We start from the raw sequence: 20,402 nt of genomic DNA, 5'->3' as shown, positions 1-20,402 counted from the left end.
CAGGAAAGATAGAGAGCGCAATATTTGAATGCAAAAAGTCCATTGATTTATTGAATGTGAATATGCTTATGAAAATGACAAAACCCTTAACAATTTAGCTATTGTGCCTCGGGCATAGACACAATGCTTTAAGAAGTTCAATTGTAAAACTAAAAATTTTGCAACAATAAAACAGACAATAACAATTACTCCTGACTAAAGGAAATCGGGATAGTGTCTTCAGCCTTCCAATTATTGAGTCCGTCACCAATTGTTGGGAAAATCCAGCTATCTAGGTCGCAATCGCTATCAGCATCTACTACAACATTAATCTGATCTTTGACCACCCTTTCAGAGTTAAATCCCAGACCAGACTTGTCAGACTTGTATGGTACGTTGATCAGTTGACCCCAACCAGTACGACCACCGTTTTCAACCACGGCTTGAGCATCTTTCAGAGAAATCATGGCAGGAGGAGCACGAATAACCTTGGGCACCAGGGGAGTTGGCTTAAGGACAGGGCTGGTCGGAGGAACTACTTCAAATGACTGAGAAGGAGTCTCAAAGAATTCACCATCCATCTCGACGTATCTGAAGGCCTGCACATTACTGACAATATATTCTTCTTCTCCACACACAGTGACAATCTTACCCTCTATTGGATACCTCAGCTTTTGATGGAGAGATGAAGCTACAGCACTTGCCCCATGAATCCAAGGGCGTCCCAGCAAGCAGGAATAGGCAGGACGAATGTTCATTACGTGAAAGATAGTGTTGAAGACTTGAGGTCCTATCTTGATAGGGAGAACCACTTCACCATGGACAACACTCTTCGCACCATCGTAAGCACGCACCACAATGTCACTAGGCTTCAGTTCAATGCTTTTACAGTCAAGTTTATCGAGCACGGCTTTCGATAGTACATTCAAAGAAGAGCCATTATCGATCAACACATGAGACAAAGTGATCCCCTTAAACTCAATGGAGATATGCAGAGCTTTATTGTGATTCTTTCCTGCTGGTGTCAGGTCAGCATCAGAAAAGCCTAGGCCATTGTCAACAGCCAGGTGAGCAACATAGTTTTCGAACTGATCGACGGATGTCTCCTGAGGTACATGAGCAGTCTTCAGGAATTTTATCAATGCATTGGCATGAGATTCAGAAGATAATAACAAGGATAACATCGAGATCTTAGACGGAGTATGCCCCAGCTGTTCTACCACATCAAAATCACTCTTGCGGATGATTTTCAGCATTTCTTCCATTTCTTGTTTGGCAACATCTTTAGTAGTAACTTCGACGGGTGTCCCTGACTGAGAAGGGTTAACTGGTTCCTTTCCTCGGGTTTCAGGGGCGGGATGCGAGATTTCTGGAGAGAAGATCTTTCCACTTCGAGTAACTTTACTAGTCCCAACAATGTCATTAGGATTAGCAGAATTACCAACTTGCTTCACACCATGGATGTAAATATCACCTCCATAATTCCACGGAATGGCTTTGCTTGAGGAATACGGTACTGGGCCAGGTGCAATAATGATTAGGGGAGCTACCTTGGGCTCAGCAGTAATCTTCACAGGTACTCTAGTAGCGGTAATCTTCACTGGACCTTTGGACCTGGCAATCACAGATATTTCTTCCACAGGGTTTTCCACCTTAGGAATCTTTTCGAAGAGAATTGTACGATCGTCCATCAGCCGTTGAATACTATTCCTCAACTTCAAGCACTCGTTGGGTCGAAGTACACAAAGATCGCAACTTTCAGCACAACCTGGAAATAAACCAGCTTGCAATAAATTCTTCTTGATGATCAGGAGAGGAGATGTTAAGTCCGCCACATTAGCAATGTGAGAATTGTCATTCACAGAATTAACAGTCTTGTCATGGTTAGGCATAGGAGCAGTGATGACATTAGGAGTCTCCGGAGGATCAAATTCAATTTCTCCTGCGTCGATCATATCCTGAATTTTATTCTTCAACAACCAACAATCGTTTGTATCATGCCCGGGGCTATCGGAGTGATATGCACACTTGGCATTGGGATTATAACGAGGAGAAGTAGTGTTGACATTCGCAGGAGGGCCTCTGAGGGTAATTAAATTCGCCTTCAGCATACCCTGCAGTGTTTGTGCTAAAGTCATATTGATCTTGGTAAACTGCCTTCTTGGCCTGTCTTGTCTGTGCTGGAAGTTTTGAGCTGGCGGGGCTGCAATTGTAACTGCTCCGATGGTATGGTCACGGCTTTTCTTGTTATGACCCCTTTCACCATACACAGCATTTGACCCATTCTTTCCCTGATGGGTCTTTCTGGTGCTTGCGGAGGTAGCTGCCTGTATCTTTCCACTTCGAATACCACTTTCAACACGTTCACCCGTCAATATAAGGTCAGTGAAACCTGATGAAGAACTTCCCAGTAAATGGCTGTAGAATGGACCAGTCAGTGTACCCATGAACATGTCCACTAATTCTCGATCAGTCATAGGGGGTTTGACTCTGCCAGCCAAATCTCTCCATTTTTGAGCATATTCTTTGAAGCTTTCTTTAGATCCCATAGTCATATTCTGCAACTGTAGCCGAGTAGGCGCCAATTCAGAATTGTACTGGTAGTGCTTGTAGAAAGTTGTCGCTAAATCAGTCCAGGTGTGGATGTTAGAGCTCTCGAGCTGATAATACCACTCCAACTGCGTGCCAGACAGGCTCTCCTGGAAGAAATGGATCCATAGTTTCCTATCAGTGGTATACGGCTGAATCTTTCTCACATAAGCTCTCAGATGCATCTGAGGACAAGACGCACCATCATACTTAGTGAAAGTGGGGATCTTGAATTTGCGAGGAATGACCACATCAAAGACCAGTCCCAAGCTTTCGAAATCCAGACCGGGCGCCTTTTGACCCTCCATAGCTAGCATACGTTCTTCCAGCAACTTATACTTATCCTCTTTTGGAGAGTACTGTTCATCTTCATAATCTTCCTCGTCGCCCTCCTGGTTGAGAGGATCAGCATTCTCATCTTTCGAATCATTTTCTGTCTCCTCTTCTTGATCCTTCGGAAGTCTAATCTTGACTCCCGCAGCCTTTCCTTTACGCCTTCTTCCCGGGTTAATGTAACTCACAGGTTTCTGGTCTTTCTTCTTCTCGAGCAAGAGAGCCTTCAGTTCCTCCTGCCCCTTGGATAAGCTCAGCATCATCTCCTGGAATTGAGCATTCTGAGCCTGGAGATCTTTGACAGTTTTTTCGAGAGCCATTTTTCTGTTTGCAAGGAAGATCGTGAGAATATTGATCTTTTGGGATACCTGTTATGCAATGTTATGTCATGCTATGCAATGTATGAAATGTTTTCAAGGACTACTGGAATTTAGCTTTGCGTAAACCACCACAAGAGAAGAGGGAAACTTTTATTAATAATTTCTTTAATCAATGTTCATTACAAAAAGGAAATAATAAAAATACAATGAAAGCTCAAGTCTCCCAGGGACGGCTTCTTTTTGGGCGAAGATATGTATTGAGTCTTCGTTCCTCATTAAGCTGGCTGGTGAGCTCTAATACTTTCTTCCTTTCTGCAACGAACTGAGTCTCAAAAGTATCCCTTTCCTCTCTCAACTGGATCCAGGATCTCTTTAACTCTTCAACATCGGTAGGCATATCTGGATAAGGAATGATCTGAGGAGTACCTCCGTCAACTTCTGGTTCAACAATCAGCGGTCCGACTGCAAGGTATGGCATGACAAGTTCACGAGCTCTGGCGCGTACCCATCTGAGATAAGGTTCCATGGGAATAGATTTTTCTGTCCTAAAGTACTTCTTTTTACCATGCCCCAGGCTCGTACAAATCTCTGACGGAGACCTTGGGAATCGGTGTCATAATCAAACACAGTGCCTTGAATAATTCTTTCATGTGGACCCTCTCTTCGAGCATAACCAAACTGACGTAGGGCTAAAGCTGGGTTATAAGTAATACCTCCTCTTATCCCCAGGAGTGGTACATTAGAGAATTCTCCACAACGGTCAATGATGATAACATTTTCTTTGAGATGAGGACACCAACGGATGTCTGAATGGGAGAGCGACATTATCCTTTGAGACCATTTCAGATTTTGCTCATTCTTCAAGACTGATTGAGGAAGGTGCGAAATAAACCACCTAGACAATAAAGGTATGCAGCACATGAGAGTCCCTTGTCTTTTCATAGTACGGGTGTGAAGGGAATGCAGAATGTCTCCAAGCAAGGTAGGCACAGGGTTATGACTGAGAAATATCTTAATAGCATTCATATCTATGAATTGGTCTGGGTTAGGAAATAACACCAAACCATAGATTAGTAACGCTAAAACATCTTCGAAAGCATGGACATTCATAATTTTTAGGAATTCTCGGGCCTTATTTATCAGAAATTTGGCAAGTAAACCCTTAATTCCACTTCTTGCTACCCAGTTGGTTTCAATGTCTGACTTTGTCATGTGCAAAGCCGCGGCAACTTCTTCAGACTTCGGAATCTTTTCTAAACCACTGAAAGGTGTTCGATCAAGGATAGGTATCCCAAGCATCCTGGAGAATTCTTCTAATGTGGGTACCAACTGATAATCTGGGAAGGTGAAGCAATGATGTTTGGGATCGAAGAACTGGAATAGGACTCTCATCATATCTTCTTTGAAACCAGTGGTAACCAAATTGAGGAGAGAACCATGTTTCTTGAGGAACTGAGCCTGATCGGGAAGTTCTGACACTAAATCCTTGAGTTGAGGAGAGACGGCTACCAAATTGATCCGGATGGTCTTCTTGGAAGCCATAACCTGTTTAACAGAGCAAAGCTAAATCCCTAAGTCCTTGAAATGGTTAGTACAATGTTATGATGCTATGATGTTATGATGTTATGAATAACAAGCACAAACAAGTCATACAACAATCATCCTTAGGTTTTAAGGCTTGCATGAGCTCTATAGGTAAATACCCTCCCTACTAAAGTTTGGTTGGTTCAACCTGTCCTAGAATAGTAACCGGGTTCTAGAAGGATCTCAAATCATTGACCTTCCTTTAAGTCCACCTCAGTGCAACACCAAGTGGTTGACCGAAGCTTCCCTAAAGTCCAATCTCAAAGAGTGTAGTATCGAGTCTCAACCAACCCCAGTCGGAACCGAAGTCAGTTATCTCACTACTTTCTAATGGCTAGGATGAGTCAATTAGGGTTCTAAAGGTCTGGTTAACGCTTTGATGACACCGCGCGGGAGCCAAATTTTTCCTCAAGTAAACATGAGGAACATCAGGACATCCAAAGTGTCACATTAACCGTAGCCATCATTTTGACCATTCCAGTATACGCCGGATAGTCGCGATGATCTATTGCTACTTACCTAAGGTACACTAGATCCGGGTGTAGGATCTTTCACTCAAGCATAAAATACCCAAGCAATCCCTTAAAAGTAAATCAGACAATTTGAATAAGTGATCTTGTTTTTAAGGTAACCTCTCCTTTTAAGACTCCCCAGCAGAGTCGCCAGTTCTGTCATACGGTGAACTGACTTTAGGTGTTTTTGCTTTGGAAAGCAAATGTCGCGGTTAGCAAGAGTCGCCACCGACTTTTCTTTTATCCAATAAGTAAAGGTGGAAAAGAACAGGAAAGACCTTAATTAGATTTTGGGTTCGGGAGGTACATTATACAAAGGGAAGGTGTTAGCACCCTTTGTATCCATGGTTATCCATGGGCTCTTAATTGCTTGATCACTTATGTTTGTCTGGAAAAAGTGGTTGTGAATTGTTTAGAAAATGTTTTGAAAAGAGAATTTAACTTTGTAATGATTCTTGTATGAATGTATACAAAGTGGTTATCTCGTTTAGTTTTGAAAGTTGTTTAGAAAAATATAACTCGGTAATGATTCTAGTATGAATGTATACCAAGTGGTGATTTTCTAAAAGATGTTTTGAAAGGTGTGGGGTGTGAAACATATTTTAGGTTGTGAATCAGCAATTAAGGGTCATACCTACCCAAGGCCTTTATGGGCATTTCCTATCCTTATGAGGGTAAAACTGTCCTTACTATTAAGAAGTAAGTAGTTTTATCCTTTGGATGTAAAAGGGTCATCGTAGGGTCATTGATTGGTCATTAAAGGCAACATTTGTAAGGATACCTTAGCATTCGAGGGGACGATCATCATTTAACCGTAGGCTACAACGAAGGGTCATCGAGGGGCAAAATCATATATTCGCAGGCAACATCCGAGGGACTATGATTTATTTTATAGGGACATGATGATTTAACCGAAGGGTCTTTGCTAAGTGTATCCCCACATTCGCGGGACATGACCATAATGCCGTAATATCCTAAGGCAACAAGAGAGGTCCAAGATCACATATTCAACGACAATATTTTACGATCGATTAGGTAGTTGTAATCAATTAGGTAATTAGGTCCATATTAATTAAGTAATTAGGAGGAATCTCCACATTAAAATCAATTAAATAAATAGGATGAATCTCTACATTAAAATCAATTAAGTAAATAGGATGAATCTCCACAAGGGTATCCCACAAATAAAGTGGGATACCTAGCAAGCTACCCTCTTCGGGAGTATGTGAGTCCTTACAATATTCAGCAAACAGGTCAGAATACCAAATGGGGGTGCAATCGAGGATTACACCGCAAAAGAAACACAGCAGTAGGAATGTCAGGCAAAATAACACATGATTAAAATAGAACAGATCAGATAAGCATAGAACAGAACAGCCAAAATATTAGCGACTGTCACGTTCGCCTCTGCCTCGCCTAGCGAAGGCTTAGCGAATGCTCGCTACATGCTCGCTTAGCGATGTGCTAGCGAGCGGCTGCGGGTTTTGAATTCCAGAACAGTATGATCTCAGCATGCTGCACGCCCTATGGCATTCAATTATAGAAATAACATGGTCAAACATTCAGGATATTCAGGCACATTTAAACTCACATGCAAACTCTAATTACATATCCAGAAATTCAATCATGATGCATTATGTATTCAGAGATTACAGATTGGAAGCATAAAACAGTAGTGATGCGCAAACCTGTTTGCAATCGAATTGCAACGTTGAATTGGCAGGTCACTTTTGGTATCAGATTGAGTTGGGCGGAGGTAACCTTTTGGGCAGATGAGTTGCCTTCAGGGTTTCCTTCAGGGTTGCTCTGAATCCTCTTGGTTAGCCTCCAAGGTTTAATTGCTAGGGTTCCGGTTCGTCTCCTTCTCCCCTTCTCTTTCTGACTGAAATGCTGGTATTTATAATGGTTTGTTGTGACCTAATGGGCTCAGAATGAAGCCCAGAATTTTCTGGTATTCGCAAGCTTCGCTAGGCGAGTATTGTAGCGAAAGGTTCGCTAGGCGAAGGAGTTGCTCGCCTAGCGAGCATGCCAGTTTGGGCCATTTTCTGGATTTGGCCATCTGTGAGCTGGGTCTTTGTTCCTTTAAGGTCAGTACCTTGGAAAAATAAGTTGGGGTGCCTCAAAAAAGTCTTGCAAAATTAACGGGCAAATTTTGGGGTATGACACCTTCCCTTTGTATAATGTACCTCCCGAACTTAAAATCTAATCAAGGTCTTTCCTGTTCTTTTCCGCCTTTCCTTATTGGATAAAAGAAAAGTCGGTGGCGACTCTTGCTATCCGCAACATTGCTCTTCAAAGCAAAAACACAAAGTCAGTTCACCGTATCACACATTTGATTGACATCATCGGTCATAAGATATTAGTTGTCATCATCAAAAGTTGTTGTCTTTGTTAAAAGTATATCACCTGCAAAACAAGATTCCATATGCCTAGTTTAACTTTGAATTGGCCTAAGGAATTAAGGAATTATTGTGTAAATTAGTAAGTTATACACTGATGATAATCTGTCATTGCATGAATTCAGTTGAAGAAACGGATCAAAACAAGGCAGAGTGGATCAAAGATGAAGAAGAAAGACCAAAGAATGAGGAAAAAAATAGCTAAGTGTAAAGAAATTGAACTTAGTGAAAAAACAGGTGAAAAAGGGAGAAAAGGCATGCAGCCAATGGAATAACCGCACGCAGTATGGTGCGCGATGCAAGTCATCATGCGCGTGTTGGCTCCTTTTCCTGTGGTTTTCTGACGCGTCCTGGTCCATTCTAAAGGCTATTAAAGGGTGTTTTTTTGCACTTTCTCAAGAGTGATAAAATTGGCATCAGAAGTACGATTTTTACAGCATCAAAGATGATTTTGAAAGCATTTGAAGCCATTGGAGGTCAATCCTTCAAGGAGTCTCATATGCAGTTCTTAATTGTTTTTGGTATTGTATTTTGAATTATGAGTAGCTAAACACCTCTAGGTTAGGTTGTGTTTTGATGAACCTGTTTCAATATTGTTAGGCAATATTTTGATTTGACTTTGCATGAATTCTTTGATTTATAATTCTATTCTATTTTTTCTTGTTCGTAATGCTTTTTATGTGAGGTACTCTTTTAATATGGTTTTGGACACATGGGGAATACTGATCATTAGTCTATATGTTGGCCCTAGGGCAATTGTCATTCTTACATTGGTTAACTAGGGATAGGAAACCCCGAGTAGTGGCTAGTGAATTAATGCTTTGTTGTATTGCTTAGTCCTGCTTACGCTAGTGAACTCGGGATAAGAAGCTTCGAGTAGTGATTAGTGAGTTAAATCACAAGGCATTGGTTATAACGGTTTTGTTAATTCACCGTGGGATTATAGTGATGAGGTTATTCATGTAAGGAATCAAACATCAACAATAGAGAAATATGGGATTCTATATATAACCTGACCGCTTTCATAATTCTGTTTGAACTCTTTGTTTATTTTCACTTTGAAATCTAAACCCCCCCCCCCTTTACTATTTTCTACACATTGCACATTTTTTGTCTTATTAAAAAGCGGTCCTTATGGATTTGATATTTTATTACTACAACACTATCGATACACTTGCCAAGAAGTCATCATACACCAAGGAATTGGGTACAGTGGTCTTGTTAATTTGCTATAAGATTATAACATAATTGTAATTCATTTAATACACATTTTATCAACAAGTATAATTAGGGAATTCAAAATAAAATAGCTAATCACTTTTTTCTATTAAACTTTACTCCGAAAGTTTTCTTGTATTTGTTTTCATACTAAATCATAATTGAAAACCTCATTTTATTACTTTAATTCGCATTATCATTACCTTGTTTAAATTTGCAATCCATGTGAAGACGGATTATTTTATTACTTCGACAAGACTACTAGACTTGATAGTTTAGTCAGCATATCCTTATGCCATAACTTAACAAAAGCAGACAACAAGGAAGTGTCAAGCATGGTGAGCGAATAATCCACCAATGGCAATAGACCATTATTAACAACAATCGCTCGGACCTGATTAAGTATATGTACTCTTGACAATTTCTCTAACTTCAACCCATGAGTGGGGACCTTCATTAGAGTGTGGTCTTGCAATCAATAAAGCATAAATTATCAGCTACATTCAATTAACCAGTAATAAATGAAAATAACTTAAATCAAAATATTTATACCTCTCTCTACCATAATCTAAATGTCATATGACTGACATATATAGTGGTCGAGGCAAAGTAAGAGGGCCCTCTAGGGAACCCTAAATTTGTGTCATCATAAACAGCCGCATTTGTATTAGCCTGAGTCGGTACCTTCGTATCAACCAAAACAAGAACCTTTGTATCAGTCTAAGCATAAACCTTTGTATCATCCTAAACTATCACCTTTTCCTCAACATCATCAGTAAAGGCATCATATGGCTCAACATCATGATCATTGGCCCATCAACCTCTACCTCATCTATAGTGTAGAGTATGTGGTATGTGATACAGCTCAATCTTCCTATGGTGATAACTGGTAAGGACTACTCTACCCGCTCTAGTCTCTAGATGATTGTCTTTGTTATCTTTGTTGCCTCCATCAGAGCTCTATGCAACTACTCTCGCTCAATTTAAGAATGATATTGTAATATCACATATCCTCTTAAATGCTTTATACCTTGTCAGTTGAGACAAATTAAGTTCCTAAATGCTCTATTATTTGTCAGTTGGGACAAATAGAGTAATTAGTGAACTCAAATGAGTCTAATTCTTATTCAATCCCATTGACCTTTATTAATTTGTGAAAGAAAGTACATTTTTGTAACATTAATGAATGGTCATTTGCTCACTAGAAGAAATATCTCAATTTAAGATATTTTCTCTTCTCTCTCTTACCAACCACTTGCCATTTATCGGTAAAAGGAAAGAAGAGAACGAGAGAAAGAAGATGAGAAAAGAGAAAGAGAATAGGAAAATAGGAAAACTTGGAAGAAGAAGAAAACTTACATCAACAAGAATTTCAACTCAATATCATCATCTTTTTTATTCAACCATGATGCTATGTGTACTTGATTAATGGTTGCTTCTCACTCTGTTACATTTTTTACTGGCTCTATTTTGGAATTCTTGCTAGGTGAGGGAATAACTTGCTAAGCGAGCGTATCCGTTCCAATGTAGAAGTTGTTTTACAATTCTCGTTAGGAGGGATAGGTCTCACTAAGCGTGACAAAGGATTTTGAAGGAAAATGAAATTTGGGTTCCTCTCGCTTAAGCCTCGCTTGGAACTCGCTAGGTGAGAGATCGCTTGGACGCCTCGCTTGAACTCACTAAGTGGGGAAGAGGAAATATGTAGCTTTAAGATTTCTGCCTTGCCTCGCCTGGAGATCACTAAGAGAGGGTTCTAATATTTTAAAAAATACTTTGTTTCCTTGTTTCCACCATAAAACGGTAATCGTAGCTCCGATTGATGTGGGGTCGAATGCATTGGAAAACTAGTTTAGGGCTCTACCTTTTGGTAAAGAGAAACCATGTATATGTTCCAAATATTAATTGGATAATGGTAATGAACTTTATGTATGTTTCATGAATCATGTTATGATGTGTATGAATTAAATGATTAATGTATGAAGCAAGTTCCATGATGATGAATGAGACTAAACCTAGAGTTATAGCTAGGTGAATGGAATTAGAAAGATGACCTAGGTTATGGTAAATAACTTATATTATGATACTCGAATGTAAGAGGTGCCTCAGTATGCATTCGTGAACAAGTAGTCGCTAGAGTTGAGTCGTCCCATCTACGAGAATGCCAAAGGAATGATATCATATATTCAACTAGCTTGTATGGAAACACATTGTAATGTTGTGGTTGTGATAGAATCACATGGTATTTATGATATAAACCCATGGTTACTGTGTTAGGATTACATGGTGTTTGATGAGATTAATCATGTGGTGATTAATGAATCAATTGTGTATTCAAGAATAACCCATATCTGTGTATATCATGAGTTTGAGACTCGTATAGAGTAGTAACCAGGAAGACGGATGATTATTTAATGGATATTGTGACCCGTGTACATAGTCTGTGGATTTGGATTGACCAAGGAGAAGTATTCCATGCTATGGGAAATTTTGTGACCCGTGACCATAATTCATGGATTCAGATCAGTCGGGGAGACAATCCTTATTGTACGAACAATCGTGTATGTGTCCATAGTCTGTAGATTCGGATCGACCAGGGAGAAATTGTTTGAGGAAGCAGAGATTTGTGACCCTTATCCATAGTCCTAGACGTAGTATCGGTCAGTAAAAGATAATTTGTTGTGAATTCTTGAATAAAGATTCATTGAGTTATGTAAACTCATGTTGTCTGTTATCCATACAAAGCATAAATTCCCTTATATGCTTAAGTCCTTGTTTTACCGTGTAAGTGTGCACAAGTAGGACAAAGTGGAATGAATTAAGTTAAGAATTGATAAGATATCCCTTTAGATCCTAGTGGACTCATAAGATAGGGGAACTCACTGAGATTATTGTCTCACCCCACTATTATTATTGTTGTTTTTAGGTAGTCATGCACGCGGTAAATGCAAGGATAAGCTTGCTTGATGATGTTTTGGCGATCAGACTTTTTAGATTGTGATCTTCTGCTATGGATCACGTTGACTCTATCATGTGCCATTTATGTATATTATTTGTTTTGGACATGTATATATAATGTTGTCTATAGGCTCTTATGTGTATCAGTATCAATTACGCTATGTATAATGTATTTTCTATATGTATATTATATGTGGGTGTTACAATTGGTATCAGAGCATGTCAATTCTCGATGCGACCATGAAACATCATAAGTGAATACAATTTTGCCTCATATGTGTAATTGTCGTTGTTTTCCTAAATGCCATATGTTATAGTATTGAGCCTGATTAACTTAATTCTATATGTATGAAGTTTAGGAGAATGACTGGCAGATGCAGAGGTCCTGGAAAGCCTAGAACTTAGAATGAAGAATCAATACCAATGGTTGAAGATAATGGGAATCAGTGGCCACCTCAATTCTTACAGTTTATGCAGCAAGTGTGAAACAAACGAATGGTGGTGTTCAACCACAAGCCGCTCCGCAAGTTGCTGCGATTGGTAGTTTTCGAGATTTATTTCGGATGAAACCTCCTGGGTTCCAGGGTATACTAGATCCAAGGTGATTCTGATTGTGCCTTGTAGTGAATAGAACAAGTTGATTTTTGCTTTGCTGATGATGAAAGGTTTTGCCGTAAGATGGTGGGAAAATGCTTTAATTCTCGTGACTAATCAAGGAGTTCTAAAGGATTGGGAGCACTTTAAGACTACTTTTCTGGATAAGTATTTTCCAAGTAGCTTGGGAAATCAGAAAGAATTTAAATTCCATCAACTCACACAGGGTAACATGTTAGTGATTGTGTATGCCAAGAAGTTTTAGAACATGGTTGTCTACTCCAGGCAAGTCGTGTATGCTCCAGATGAAAAGTGGAAGGTGGACCAGTTTATATTTAGGTTAAGAGATGATATTGCTCAAAGTATCTCTCAAAGAGAGTTCACTACTTATGATGAATTGTTAAAGCAATGTTATACTGCTGAAGACAATTTAAAAGGGATTCTAGAAGAAGGAGATCAATATAAGTTTGGTCAGAAGGACCAGGAGAGGCAAAGCCATAAATTTAAGCCTAAACCCCTAATACTTCAAGGGAAAGCAAGGACGAATGCAATATATGTTCAACCTACTTAGTGTCAAGTGTGTAAGAAGTTTCATTTTGGGAGGTATGTGGTCGGAGGGATTCATTGTTATCAGTGTCAATGAGAGGGTCACATTGCTCGTGATTATTCTCAGAAGAAGGTTTAGGTTCAAGGAAAGAGTAATGGGTGATTCTATTCCTTGGATGCTAAGAAAACCAAGGTTGATAATGATTTGATTGTTGGCACGTGTCATTTGAATAACCACCATTGATTTGTATTATTTGATTGTTGAGCCTCACACTCTTTTGTATCAACTCAATATGTGAAACGTCTAGGATTAGAAGTAATTTTGTTTTCTCTTCCAATGGTGGTTTCTACTACTACATATAATAGTGTTAAGATGCAGTGGCATTGTGAAAACTATTCACTATCTGTGAATGGCAAAGTCTTCCAAATTGATCTTATATGCTTTCCGCTTAAGAAGATTGATGTGGTGTTGGGTATGGATTGGATTTCTGCTTGTGTAATTGGTTACAAGGAAAAGGTAATCTTTATTCCAACCAATGAAGCCACTCCAAATGATGTGATAACCACTCTATTAGGGGGTACGATTAGCATAGTCAATTTATTATTCGAGCGCGAAAAGTCTACTCTCTTAATTCTCACCAAGGAATCAAGCGAGGATATGAATGTTATGCAAGTTATTATAGTATATAATTTTCCAGAAGTTTTTCCTGAGAATGTCACTTCTCTTCCTCCAGGAAGGGAATTGGAATTCTCTATTGATCATGTACCAGGAACTGCCACAATCACTGTCGCCCCTTGTCGTATGTCACTAGTTAAACTTAGAGAAATGAAGAACCAATTAAAAGAATTGTTGGATAAGAATTTTGTTCGTCCGAGTGTACCAGGTGAATACGAAGGATGGTTGGATTTCTTATGTATTGACTGTCGTCAGTTGAAAAAGGTTACCATCAAGAATAAATATCCCTTACCTTGAATAGATGATCTATTAGATCAATTGAAATGAGCATGTGTGTTCTCGAAGATTGATTTGTAATCAGGCTATCATCAAATCCAAGTTAAAAGTTAGGACACACTGAAGACTACATTTAGAACCTGATATGGTCATTACGAATCCTTGTGATGCCTTTTGGAGTGAAGAATGCACCTGCTGTTTTTATGGATTATATGAACCGAATATTCCAACCTTATCTGGATCAGTTACTAGTGATATTCACCGATGCTATCCTTATCTACTCTAGTACTCAACAAGAACATGAGGAACATTCAAGAACTGCCTTATCTGTACTGCAAGAAAAGCAACTTTTCGTAAAGCTCAGCAAGTGTGGATTTTGGATGACCAAGGTGAAGTTTCTTGGTCATGTCATCTCGCAAGGAGAAGTTGTTGTGGATCCATCTAAAATTGAAGCAGTTGTCAATTGGGAAAGACCAAAGAATGCCTATGAAGTCGGAAGTTTATTAGGATTGATGGGTTGTTATAGGAAGTTTATCCAATGTTTCTTACAGATTGCCTTGTCGATGACCTATCTCACTCTGAAGGAAATTCTTTAGACAAGATTTAGATTGTGAACAAAGTTTCTCCAAGTTAAAGGAAAAGTTAACAACCACACCTATGTTGATAATTCCAAATCATGGTAAACCATATGAAGTGTTTTGTGATGCCTCAAAGAAAGGGTTAGGTAGAGTTCTTACGCAAAACGACCAAGTGGTGGCGTATGTATCCCGACAACCGAAAACTCATGAAGAGAACTATCTAACGCGTTATCTTGAGTTAGAAGCTATTGTGTTTATTGTAACATCTGAGGCCGTAGAGGACGGAGAGTGGTTACATGTTACACCCGAGAGCAAGGGAGTGGTTGTCGGTGCACGAGGCATGACAATGAGACACTCCTAGCAGCTTCTAGGGAAAAAACGAATTCACATCGGAATGAGAGAGATCATAAGGCTCTGCAGGTATGAGACTGCATGGTTGAATGAAGGCTTATAAAGATTAATTGGTACTACCTATACCAATAAGATGCATCTTCTTTTCGGTAGCCTAACAGATAAGAACTCCATAGTTAAACGTGCTTGACTTGGAGTAGTATTTGGATGGGTGACCTTCTGGGAAGTTTTTCGGAAAACGTGTGAGTGAGGACAAAGCATGTTGAAAAGACATGTGTTGGTTTGTGGGGTCAGTCGATGATCCTAAAAGCACTGAGGCGTTACAAATGGTATCAGAGTCAAACCTTTCCTAGTATGATGTGGTTCAGGGATGACCCAAGCGGAAGCTGGTGGGCATGTAACGCCTCAGACTGCTTTCAGGATTACCGACTGACCCCATAAACCAACACATGTCTTTTTAGCATGCTTTGTCCTCACTCACGCGCTTTTCAGAAAACTTCCGAGAAGGTCACCCATCCAATTACTACTCCAAGTCAAGCACGCTTAACTATAAAGTTCTTATTTGTTAGACTACTGAAAAAAGATGCATCTTGTTGGTATAGGTAGTACTAATTAATCCTTATAACCCTTTCTTGAACCATGCAGTCTCATACCTACAGAGCCTCAGGATCTCTCTCATTCCGATGTGAATTCGTTTTTTCCCTAGAAGCGGCTAGGAATGTCTCATTGTTATGCCTCGTGCACCGACAACCACTTCCTCGCTCTCGGGTGTAACATGTAACCATTCTCCGCCCTCTCCGGCCTCTGGTGTTACATGCCCACCAACTTCCGCTTGGTTCGTCCCCGAACCACATCGGACTGGGAGAGGTATGGCTCTGATACCATTTGTAACGCCCCAGACTGCTTTCAGGATTATCGACTGACCCCCCAAACCAACACAGGTCTTTTCAACATGCTTTATCCCCACTCACATGATTTCTGGGAAACTTCCTAGAAGGTCACCCATCCAAATACTACTCCAAGTCAAGCACACTTAACTATGAAGTTCTTATATGTTAGGCTACCGAAATGAAGATGCATCTTGTTTGTATAGGTAGTACCAATTAATCCTATTCAGCATTCCTTTCACCATACAGTCTCATTCCTACACAACCTTGGGATCCCTCTCATTTCGATGTCAATTCAGTTTTTCCCCAGAAGCTGCTAGGAGTGTCTCATTGTCATGCCTCGTGCACCGACAACCACTCCCTCTCCCTCGGGTGTTACATGTAACCACTCTTCGGCCTCGGGTGTTACATTTACCTTGAAGGTGTGGTGTCATCATTTATACGGAGTACATTTGGAAATGTTCAGTGATCACAAGAGCTTAAAGTACCTGTTTGATTAGAAATAGTTGAACATGCGGCGGAGAAGATGGATGGAATAATTGAAGGACTTTGATTTTGAATTGAAGTACCATCCAGCTAAAGCGAATAAGGTGACAGATACATTAAGTCGGAAATAAATGCATAAATATGAATTAATGATATTGGAGTATGATTTGTTAAAAAAGTTTCATAATCTTAACCTTCAAATTGCATGGACTCGGAATGGTGTGATGATGAGAAATTTGAATGCTACTTCTGATTTGAGGGAAAGGATTCATCAAAGTCAATTGTTAGTTGCAGAGTTGCAAGAAATGTTGACTCAACCATGTTTTACTTAGACCATAAATCGGGTTCTTTTGTTTAACCAAAGAGTATTTGTTCCAAAAGATATAGAGTATAAAATGATGGTCTTAGAAGCGACACATAAAAGTGTGTTTACCATTCATCCATGTTCAGCTAAAATGTATCAAGACCTGAAAAAGGATTATTGGCGGCCTAGTATGAAAAAGAGTATCGCCGAGTATGTAGCTGGATACGTAGTATATCAATAAGTGAAATTGAGCACCAAAGACCAGGTGGATTGTTGCAACCATTAGAAGTTCCAAAGTGGAAATGGGATAGTATTTCCATGGACTTTGTTGTACGGTTACCGCGTACCCAAGGTGGTTACAACTCAATTTGGGTAATTGTGGATAGATTTACTAAGTAAGCTCACTTCCTAGTTGTGAAAATGGCGTACAAAGCTATTCATCTTGCAAGATTGTTTATTACGAAAATTGTGAGGTTGTATGGTATTCCCTCTAGTATCATATTAGATAGAGACCTGAAGTTTACTTCAATATTTTGGGGAGCATTCTAACATGATATGGGTTCGAAGTTATGTTTTCAAATCATCCTCAATGGACGGTCAGATCGAGAGGACGATTCAAACTTTGGAAGATATGCTAAGAGCACACGTGCTTGAGAATGGAGGAAATTGGAAAGATCTTTTACCGTTAATTGAATTCGCATAAAATAATAGTTATCATGCTAGCATTGGTATGGCCCCGTATGAAGCTCTTTATGGAAGGAGATGTTGAATACCTCTTTGTTGGGCGGAGGTTGATGATAAAGGAATTTTAGGACTAGAAATCATCCAAGAGACCACTAAATAGATAAAGATGATACAAGAGAAAATGAAGAAGGCATAAGATCGGCAAAAGAGTTATGCAGACAATAGAAAGAGATCGTTGGAATTCATAGAAGGTAATCATGTATTTTTGAAAGTTACTCCAAGATTGAGATTGAAAGGACATTTCAAGTCACAAAAGTTGAGTCCAAGATATGTTGGACAATATCATATCATTGGAAGCATTAGTGAAGTAGTGTACCATTTGGCCTTACCACCCTCACTCTCCGATTTGAATGATGTATTCCATGTATCTCAACTTAGGAGATTCATTCCCGATTCTCTTCAGCTTGTTCTTATAGATACCGTTGAGGTAGAAACAAATATTTCGTTCAAACCTCAACCCATTCAGATTATGGATCATGCATCTAAGATATTAAAGAACAAATAGATTCTTCTTGTTAAGGTTCTTTAGGAAGTATCGCATCCGGGAGAAGCTACTTGAGAGCTAGAGTCCGAGATGCGAGAAGCTTACCCTTATCTATTCCAAATAAATCTTTAAAATTCAAGGACAATTTTCATTTAAGGGGGGGAAATGTAACATCCCATATCATCTTAAATGCTTTATACCTTGTCATTTTAAATAAATTGAGTTCCTAAATGCTTTATTCTTTGTTAGTGCGACAAATATGATAATTAGTGAACTCAGATGAGTATAATTATTATTGAGTTCCATTGACCTTTATTAATTTATGAAAGAAAGGACATTTTGGTAAAACTAATGAATGATCAATTGCTCACTAGAAGAAATATCTCAATTTAAGATATTTTCTCTTCTCTCTCTTACAAACCACTTGCCATTTGTTAGAAAAGGAAAGATGAGAAAGAAGAGAAGAAAAGAGAAAGAGAAGAGTAAAACTTGGAAGAAGAAGAAACCTGACATCAACAAGAATTTCAACTCAATCTCATCATCTTCTTGATTTAACGTGGGTTCCTAATTAGACATAGCTTTGGTGGGGAAAATCCACGAAAAGGGAATTATGGTTTGTTTGTTTTGTTATGAGCATGAAATTAGTGTTGATGCATGAGATTATTGTGTTTTGCATGCTTGCTTATGAAAACCCATGATGATTGGTATTAAATTGTGTATAATGATGCCGTGTGTTATTGATTGATGCTTGTTGCTCACTCTGTTACATTTTCTTATTGGCTATGTTTTGGCGTTCTTGCTAAAGTGATGGAACAACTAGCTAAGCGAGCGTATCAATTCCAATGCAGAAGTTGTTATGCAATTATCACTAGGCGAGGATAGGTATCTCTCTAAGAGAGATAGACGATTTTGAAGGAAAATAACATTTTGGTTCCTCTCGTTTGAGACTCGCTAGGCGAGAGCTCGCTTAGGCGCATCACTTGAGCTATCTAAGCGAGGAAGAGGAAATCTGCCTCGCCTTGTCCGGAGCTCGCTAAGCGAGGTTTATGATGTTTTAAAAAATACTTTGGTCATCAATCGTAGCTTCGATTGATGTGAGGTCATATGCATTAAAAAACTAGTCTAATGCTCTACCTTTTAGTAAAGAGAAATCATGTTTGTGTTCCAAATATTAATTGGATAGTGGTAATGAACTTTATGTATGTTTCATGAATCATGTTATGATGTGTATGAATTGAATGATTAATGTATAAAATAAGTTATATGATGATGAGTGTGAGTAAACCTAGAGTTATAGCTAGGTGAATGGAATTAGAAAGATAACTTAGGTTATGGTAAATAACTTAGGTTGTGATACTCAAACGTAAGAGGTGTCTCAGTGTGCATCTGTGAATGAGTAGTCGCTAGAGGTGAGTCGTCTCATCTATGAGAATTCCGAAGGCATGAATGGAGAATGATATCATAGTTGTGATTAAACTAGTTTGTATAGAAACACAGTGTAATATTATGATTGTGATAGAATGACATGGTATTTATGATATCAATCTGTGGTGATTGTGATATGATTACATGGTGTTTAATGAGATTAATAACGTGGTAATTAATGAACTAATAATATATTTGGGAATAATCCCTATTCGTGTGTACCTCGACTTTGAGACTCATATAGAGTAGTACCCGGGAAGACAAATGATTATTTAGTGGATACTATGACCTGTGTCCATAGTCTGTGGATTCAGATCGGTCGGGGAGAAGTATTCCATGCTATGGGAAAAACCGTAACCCGTGAACCATAATCTGTGGATTCGAATCGACTGGGGAGATAATCCTTGTTGTTCAAACAAGCGTGACCCGTGTTCATAATCCGTGGATTCAGATCAGTCGAGGAAAGATACATTGGTGTGCATTCCCGAATAATGATTAATTGAGTTATGTGAACACATGGTTTTTGTTTTCCATATGAAGCGTAAATTCCCTTAGATGCTTATGTCCTTATTCTATTGTGTAAGTGTGCACAAGTACGACGAAGTGGAATGGCTTAAGTTAAGAATTGATAAGAGATCCCTTTACATCCGAGTGGACCCATAAGATAGGGGAACTAACTGAGATTATCATCTCACTCGACTATTATTGTTGCTGTTGTTTTCAGGTAGTTTTGTGCAGGCTAAAGGCAAGGTAAGCTTGCTTGATGATATTTTGGCGATCAAACTTTTTGGATTGTGGTCTTCTATTGTGGATCATGTGGACTCTGTTATAGATCCGAGTTTTGTTTAGGCACATCTGTATATCATGTGTCATTTATGTATATATTTATTTTGGACATGTATATATAACATTGTCGATAGACTCTTATGTGTATCATTACCAATTATACTATGTATAATGTATTTTCTAAATGTATATTATATGTGGGTATTAGAGATCTTGATGTGTCTTCCTCTTCTTTTTACTAAACACAAAAAGGCCCAATAAAAATTAAAAAAAATGGACCTACCACATTTATTGAAATATCCAATCATACCCTTACATATATAGATAATTTTGAAATATTCGATATAAATGTATGTGCTTTTACTGAAACTGGAAA

General features: G+C 38.9%; 1 protein-coding gene across 1 annotated transcript; it reads left to right on the top strand.

Annotated features, from left to right (window-relative positions):
• The first annotated feature begins 13,366 nt into the window (after positions 1–13,366).
• LOC127136460 (uncharacterized) lies at positions 13,367–14,002 on the top strand. Its single transcript, XM_051063013.1, has one exon. It carries the CDS (start codon positions 13,367–13,369, stop codon positions 14,000–14,002), a length of 636 nt encoding a protein of 211 aa, XP_050918970.1.
• Positions 14,003–20,402: the final 6,400 nt, after the last annotated feature.

The sequence above is a fragment of the Lathyrus oleraceus genome, chromosome 4 (genome assembly GCF_024323335.1).
Source record: "Lathyrus oleraceus cultivar Zhongwan6 chromosome 4, CAAS_Psat_ZW6_1.0, whole genome shotgun sequence".
Lineage (NCBI taxonomy): Eukaryota > Viridiplantae > Streptophyta > Magnoliopsida > Fabales > Fabaceae > Lathyrus > Lathyrus oleraceus.
The sequence above is the reverse complement of the archived record's forward strand: the minus strand, read 5'-3'. Positions and strand labels throughout refer to the sequence as shown.

Bases quoted from the DNA above. Each gene is read 5' to 3' on its own strand.
- LOC127136460 (XM_051063013.1), top strand. From the start codon at position 13,367: ATGGTGGTTTCTACTACTACATATAATAGTGTTAAGATGCAGTGGCAT.